This window comes from Giraffa tippelskirchi, chromosome 7 (assembly GCF_054371585.1).
Source record: "Giraffa tippelskirchi isolate mGirTip1 chromosome 7, T2T-mGirTip1v1.2.pri, whole genome shotgun sequence".
In the NCBI taxonomy this organism is placed as follows: domain Eukaryota; kingdom Metazoa; phylum Chordata; class Mammalia; order Artiodactyla; family Giraffidae; genus Giraffa; species Giraffa tippelskirchi.
This window is the reverse complement of record NC_137281.1, coordinates 81,812,777-81,820,400: the sequence shown is the minus strand read 5'-3', so window position 1 is coordinate 81,820,400 and position 7,624 is coordinate 81,812,777. Positions and strand designations below refer to the sequence as shown.

The 7,624-nt window shown below is 53.1% G+C and overlaps 1 protein-coding gene across 2 annotated transcripts in view; it reads left to right on the top strand.

Moving 5' to 3' along the window:
- The first annotated feature begins 425 nt into the window (after positions 1 to 425).
- Positions 426 to 7,624, top strand: part of ITGA11 (integrin subunit alpha 11) — a 134,500-nt gene continuing 127,301 nt past the window's right edge. Inside the window, exon 1 of one of the 2 annotated variants that reach the window (XM_081511891.1) lies at positions 426 to 566. In XM_081511891.1, coding sequence (XP_081368017.1) covers positions 515 to 566 — 52 coding nt within the window. In that variant the 5' untranslated portion in view covers positions 426 to 514. The remainder of the gene's footprint in view (positions 567 to 7,624) is intronic. The other variant, XM_081511889.1, reaches the window with a different exon arrangement.

Here is a 7,624-nt window from a genome sequence, read left to right as displayed (position 1 = left end):
GTGGGGACATCCACTCCTCTGGGCCAAGAGAGACCCAGTCATGGCCCTAGGTCACCTGAGGTATCCCTCTGAGCTTTCTGAATCTCCTTCCTCTGGGACGTGGGGCTGTAAGTCACTTTTTCTGAACAGACTCTGAATTCGGTGGCGGTGGTGGTGTGGAGGGAGGCACGGCACTGACGAGGTGGTTCCCAGGAGTGGTTCTCTGGAATTTTCTCCTACGGCAGGAGTGGGGTGGGGGCAGAAGGAGAAATCTGGAGACGCGTCGAGGCCGCAGCCGGCCGCCTGCCCAGGTGGCAGAGGGGCCGAGACTGGACCGCAGCCAGAGCCCCGCGGTGTCCCGGCGCCCCTCCCCGCCGCTCGAGCCCTCCCACTTCCTCTGAAGGAGCCGCGGCTGTCAGGGAACCGGGCGCCGCGCGCAGTGCAGGCTCGGGGCGCCGCGCAGAGGAGGCTGCCGCTCTGGCTCGCCGCCCCCCGCCGCCGCTCCACACCGGGCCACGCCGCCACGCCGCGGGCCATGGACCTGCCCAGGGGCCTCCTGGTGGCCTGGGCCCTCAGCCTGTGGCCAGGTACGTCCCCCTCTTAACCCCCAGCCCTGGCCCGCGGGAGCCCCTCCCTGACCCACAGAGGCCTGGGGTCCGGCGGCCAGGAGCCCGTCGCGGTGCGCTCCCAGGGGCCGACCTCCGCGGCTTTTGGGGACGTGGGTCCCCCGGGAAGTGGCTGCAGTTAAGCGGCTCGCCAAGTTCTACACAGGAGGGAGGCGCGCCGAGGCGGCCTGGACCCGGGACTTTGGAGTGTTTGGGAAGAGTTGAAGAGGCTAGAGTTGAAAAGCGCTGAGGGCCGGTGGCCCCTCCGGGCGCCCTGCTTTTCTCCAAGGGCCCCACCGAGCTTCCCGCGCCGCCACGGGGGGCACTCGGGGTCCCGCGAGCGCCGAGGCTCGCGGAGGCAGCATCCCTAAGAGCCGGGAGCTGGGTGCGGCGGTCCAGGGGAAGGAGAGTGCTGGGGGAGACCTGGAGCAGAAAGCCGCCCAGAGTCCCTCGGGCCTGGACGGAGCGAAGCCTTGGGGCGGTCGGCGCCCAGGCTGTGGCGAGCTGTCGAGGGCCGAGCCAAAGGCGGCGGGGCGCCGCTCGGCAGTCCAGGGCCCCCCGAAAACGTTACCTGACCCTCGAAGTAGGGACGGGCCGTCGCCCGCCAACCCGCGCTCAGAATTGTGCGCTCATTCAATAAAGCTGGGGACTCCGCGGTCGCCGAGACGTGCGCCGAAGTCTAATGCGCTCCAGGTGTCCGGGCGCGGCAGGGACCCCGGGCCGGCGGGGCGAGCGGCTCGGAGCGAGAGGCCACCCTGGGCTGTCCGCACCAGGGCACCGGGCCGGGGAGTCCCCACACCTGACATCCTGGTGCGACCCGCCACTCCGGGGCGGCAGACAGAGGCGCTGTTCTACAAATCCTGAAAGCTTGCAGGACCCCTCCTTGGCGTGGCCCAGTGCTCTGGCGGGGACCAGCGCCTCGGGGACTGGCCTCTGGGCCTTGTCTCCTCTTCTGCTTGGGCTCCAGATCTGGAATGGGCTAGTAGTGGAAGTCAGTTGCGATGGCAGGGGGAGAGGCGCCCTCAAAGAGCACAGATGGAGCCCCCAGCCCAAGGAACTTCACCCCCGTCCCGGGATACCACTGGAAACACGTACACCCTGTGGCCGTCTACAGTGGAGCTTCTGTAGTTGAAAGGGCCTCTGCTGGTGGGGTGCAGTTCAGATCCTAGAGTCACAGCTGAAAACAAACAGATGCTTTAAGCTGGGGAGGAGGGAGAGTTGGGGACAGCAGGGGAAGAGCTGGAGCCAGGTGAGCATATATCTAGAAACCAGCTGATGGAAGCAGAGGTGAAGCCCTCTCTAGGTCATTTAGGCAAGAGGGGAACTCTAGCAACTGTCTTCAAGTCACTAGCAGATCCAGCCACAGGAAAAGGGAATGTACTCCTGTGTGATCCCAGATATGTGGCCCCATCAGAACGTGAGTTGAAGTAGACGTTTTATGGGGCTGCTCAGGTGGTACAGTGGTGAAGAATCCACCTGCAATGCAGGAGATGGAGGAGATGCGGTTTCAGTCCCTGGGTTGGGAAGATCCCCTGGAGTATGAAATGGTAACCCACTCCTGTATTTTTGCCTGGAGAATCCCATGGACAGAGGAGCCTGGTGGGCTACAGTCCATGGGGTTCCAAAGAGTTGAACATGACTGAGCAGTTGAGCCCACACACAGCTGCTTTATAGGCTAGAAACTTCAGGAAACTAGAGGCAAAGGCTTTGAAATCAGTCTTGGCTTCCCATCTGGCTCTGCTGCCCACCTTAGGGGCAACAGGTTTCCTCCTCTGTGAATGGAGATGGAAATTCTGAGTGGTTGGCATGATTAAGTGAGGCTGGCACCGTAAGAAAAGTTGTTAATATAGGACTTGGTGAATAGTAGGGTTGAATCAATGGTTGATAATGATAATGATAAAGCAAGGATGAACGGGGGGTGGGTAAGGGAGTAGGGTGAAGGACAGGGACAGGATTTGTGACTCAGAACTCCCTTTATATGGAGAAAACCACTCCTGAGTTATGTCTGGTCAGTCTGGGTTCTTGAAATATGGGATTCATTAAACACATCAATCAATGTTGGAACGACATCTGCTTGCAAGGAGCTGGGGGTGGGGCCCAAGCATGTATGCAGTCTGGGCCCTGCCTGTAGCTGAGAACAAGGTGAGACCAGGGAAAGCTAAATAGATGCACTGGGGAGTGAATGGCACAGAGAAGCTAAGGGCTGCAGTTCAAACAGTGGAAGTTCAGTTCTGCTTGAATAAGCAAGGGAGGCTTCCTGGAAGAGGAGATAGCATTTGGACTTGGCCTTGAAGGAATGTGTAGAGTGTTGATAGACCTTCAAGTGGGCCTGTTTGTACATTAGAGTGTCATTTCCTGGAACTATAGTAGTTGAAGAAACAAAAGGTGAGTATTTGAAAACCACCAAGATGACTGTGGTCCATGGGGGACTCTGAAGATTAGAAGGGTCACAGAGATCACTGGGTACATCCTCACAGCTCCAGAACAGAATTGATGTTGATCTCCCATCTGTGCATCTGCTGCTACTGCTGCTAAGTCGCGTCAGTCGTGTCTGACTCTGTGCGACCCCATAGACGGCAGCCCACCAGGCTCCTCCATCCGTGGGATTCTCCAGGCAAGAATACTGGAGTGGGTTGCCATTTCCTCCTCCAGTGCATGAAAGTGAAAAGTGAAAGTGAAGTCGCTCAGTCGTGTCCGACTCTTCATGACCCCATGGGCTGCAGCCTACCAGGCTTCTCCGTCCATGGGGTTTCCCAGGCAAGAGTACTGGAGTGGGGTGCCATTGCCTTCTCCGATCTGTGCATCACATGGATTCAATGTGAGGGTTACTAGGCAGCTTGCCCACTGGTGATGGCACAGTGTGGCTGGGCAGGAACCTTGTCAAAGGCCAAGTTGGGGTGGGTGGTAGGGGGATGGAAGTCCTCACTGAAGCCATTATGAGTTCAGAGCCTTGATCTTTCCAGAGCTTCTGCTGCAGGCTGGGCAGGGTGATGAAGCGGGCAAAACTATCAAGAAAGCCAGAAAAAAAGTAGACAAGTCCAAAGACATCTACAGCTGACATTCTGAGAGAGCAGATCCACTGAACAGAACTTCCCTATCATGACCCATCTGACGATTATGAAAGAGAATATACGAATGCGTCATTTTGCTATACAAGAAATTAGACACAACATTGTAAATCAACTATACTTTGACAAAAATTTAAAAAATAAAATAAAAGTTAATTCCTCCCAGTTTGGAAGCAGAAAAAAAATTTAAAAACCTTAGCCATTACTGAGCACTTGTTACCTGACAGATGATACACAGGGAGACCAGACACAGTGTGGGGCTGAAGGTCCTGGCTTTTCACTGCCTGGAATGGGTCTGACCTCTGATAATTGGGATTCTGTTTCCTTGGCAAGTTACTAACCAGCCCTGTGCCTCAGTTTTCTCACCTGCAAAATGGGGATGATAATATTAATAATAGAACTTAAAGAGTATCCAAAGATGTATAATGTATATTAAGTACTTGAAAAGTTCCAGGCACATATTGAGCATCTAGGAGTTTGTCTTTCTTCTCCAGCATCATCATCATCATTGCTCAAGGTACCAGCCATTGAATAAGGGATTTGAGGATGCAGAGTTGTAACTTTCAAACTCAAATCCATAAGAGAAGTCTAGAGGAAGTGCTGGGATACTGGAAGCTCAGTGGAAACATACATGGCAGGGCCCTAAATAAACCTGAACTTCCCTAACCCCTTTCCCCAAAGGCCTCGCCCAAAGTCTTGATCATAATGGAAACCTGGGGGAGAGGGGTTGCCATTGAGGCTGTTTTGAAGTCAATGTGATCCTGGCAAGAGGGTTTTGTGTTGTTGGAGAGAAGAACCATCCGACATAGATGGCCCTTGTTGGGGGGACCTTACTCAGCAGAAAAACCTTGTATGGAAAATGCACAGTACTGGGCACCACGGGTGTGCAAAGACTAAAATGATCCAAGCCCTTGGGAAGAGGGAAAGGAGACAAGGTTTGTCCCTTTGCCTTGCCAATGCCCTCCCTACTGGGAGCTTGTCAGCCAAGTCTCTCAGCTGCCATCAGCCAAGCAGCTTCAGCACCCTTCCACAGGCAGACCCTGAGGTCCCTAAGGAGATGAAAGTGGAATATGACCCTCTTTCTTCTTATTCACCCTGTAGTGCTCCCCCCACAGATGGGAAGCCTGTCTCCTCACCATCCTCATTGTTCCTATCCCACCCACACAGGGCCATGGGCCCCTGAGGAACTCAGACAGCAACTCACCTTTGTTTTGCCCTCTGTGACCCTCTTCCTCTCCCTCCTGTAGTGATTGCTTCCTCTAGCAACAGGGAACTTCCCTTCCATCCTCTCCATTCACTGCTTAGGACAGAACTATGCTCTGGGCTGGGCTGGCCTGGCTCTTGATATAAAGAAGGGACTTTTGAAAATTCCAAAAGCCCTCTTTGCTCTTCTTAATGCCTGACTTTGGAGATCACTGTCTCACTCTAGCTTCCAGACCCGCCATACAGTGTTCTATCACAGCTACAAAGAGAAAGGATCCATCATAGTCCTCCCCAGGCAGTGACAGCCTTTGGCTGACTCAGGGAGGGTCAGCTATGAAGCAAGCTTGAAACATGCACCAACCCATCTCCAAAACGGTGTCTCTGCTGTCCTCATAGCTTAATGATGCTGCCCGACCACCACCAAACTGTGGGCTACCATCAGGAATTCACAGCCATTTGAAACTACTTTCCCTGAAATAATTGTGAGCTCCGAAGTCACCCACATGCCCTCAGTGTGAAGTGCTTGCTCTGGGGAGCTGTGGTCTAGGCGGGACTGTCCCCAGCCCGCCAGGTGAAAGTCCAAAATGTTACCTGCGAGGGGAGAAGGGAAGGGGACTGCAGTTGGTCATCTTGTAAACCAAAAATAAATAAGCTCCCCTCAAAATTTCATGAAGTGTCTTCATAGTGTGTACTTACAGTCTTCACAAGATGAATAAAATCCTACCTGGAGGAAAAAGCCAGTGTGGTCAAACATGCCCCCCTCCCACCCCACCCCCACCTCTGCCCCTCATTTCCTTTGTCACCTGCACACTTACTGAGCAGGAGTAATGATTAGCATATGTATGACCTGGGAATCCAACTGAGTTCAAATCCTTTCTGCTTGGGTGACCCTGGATAAGCCCCTCTGAGACTCAATCCTCATGTGTAAAATGGGTAGAATAACAACTTCACAGGCTGATATGTCCTTTAGATGATCTATGGTTCATTCGTATCAAGTCTTTGGTACAGCATCTGGCACCCAGTACTGCATCAGCAAACAGTAGCAGTTCATGGATCACCCTTCCCATCATTCATTTGATCAATACCAGGCACTGTGTCAAGCACTTTCTCACATCTCAGCTAGCCCTTGCTGTGGCTACAATCACCAGGTTACACATGAGATATTAAATAGCTCATCTGGGGTCATGCTGATTGAATAAGAGGTGGTGTTTGGTGTTTGCCTTTAATCCATGCATAATGCCTCTTCCCTGGTGTCTTAGATGGTAAAGAATCTGCCTGCAATGCAGGAGACCTGGGTCAGTCCCTGGGTTGGGAATATCCCCTGGAGAAGGAAATGGCAACCAGTATTCTTGCCTGAAAAATTCCATGGGCTGAGGAACCTGGTGAGCTACAGTCCATGGGGTTGCAAAGAATCAGACACTACTGAGCTACTAACACTAACTAACTCATGTCTCTTCAGGAAGTGGGCCCGGAGGGCACAGAAAGATGAATAAGATGCTCTTCCTGGAAGAAGCTGTCCTCAGGGAAAGTGAGGTCTGTATACAGTGGCCACCCTCACAGGGGCGCTGGCCCAGGGAGGCCACTCCCTCCTTCAGACTCAGCTAGACAGTGGTTTCTCAGTCAGGATGTTGGCTTGGTGAGAAGTGGTCCTCATTCCGTGTCTTGTAATATGAGAGCCTCTCTCCCTCACTCAGGGCCAAGTAGGGCTCTACCATCTGCCCCCAAGACCCAATACTCTGGACCACTCTGACTCCCTTCCAGCCCACCCTCAGGGTCCGGCTGGGCATGCCTCTCCTCCCTTCCCCGCCTCTGCTTCCCCTAATCAAAACCTGCTCTGAGCTCCAGGCCCAATGATTTAATTCATGCTGAACAGCGCTAATGAATGGTGACAGCTTCATGGATCCTACCCAAAGGGATTTGCATTTTAACTGGTTTGTGCTTGAGCCAAAGGAACAAGGGGCTAATGATGGAATTTCAGGTACCAGGATCTGAAATAAGTGAGACCAAATAGTTGAGGCGAGGGACCTTCCTGGCATAGTCCAACCCCTTAGCTCACTACTCCATCACTGGTCAGATGCCTTCTACCTAGACCCATGTGTGTGATGGGAGCCCTCATCCTGTAACACAGAAGCAGCCAGTCTGTGGTTTGGTAATGCCACTCTAGAGCAGGCAGAGGTTTTTCCACGTGGCATGTGGGGCGAGTTAGGCAAGTTGCTATAGCAATGTGCTCTAGGATTCCAAACAGGATGACACAGAGAGAAGGGGCTCCTGCCTCTGCAGCTGGGGTTGACAACTTTCTTCCCCAAGCCGCATCACCCAGCTGGGTCAGGCTACCAGGAATCCTGACCCTGCAGATTTCTAGAACTCGATTCTTTGTAGACTGGGCCTCAGGAAGGCCATGGAAAAATCATGAAATGAGCAAGTGGATATAACTCCCAACAGTCTACAAAGAACACTCCCGTATATTTTTTCTATCAGTCAGAATAGACTAGCTGAGGTCAGAGGTATGTCCATTAGATAGAGAGGGGAGAGAGGCTTTTCAAAGGTAAGTGATTTTCTGGGACTTCCCTGTGGTCCACTGGCTAAGATTCCATGCTCCCAATGCAGGGGGCCTGGGTTCGATCCCTGGTCAGGAAACTAGATCCCGCATGTCTCAGCTAAGAGTTCACACGCCAAACCTGAGTTCACACACTGCAACTAAAGATCCCACATGCCACCACTAAGACCCAGTGCTGATAAATAAATAAATATTTTCTTTAAATTAAGTGA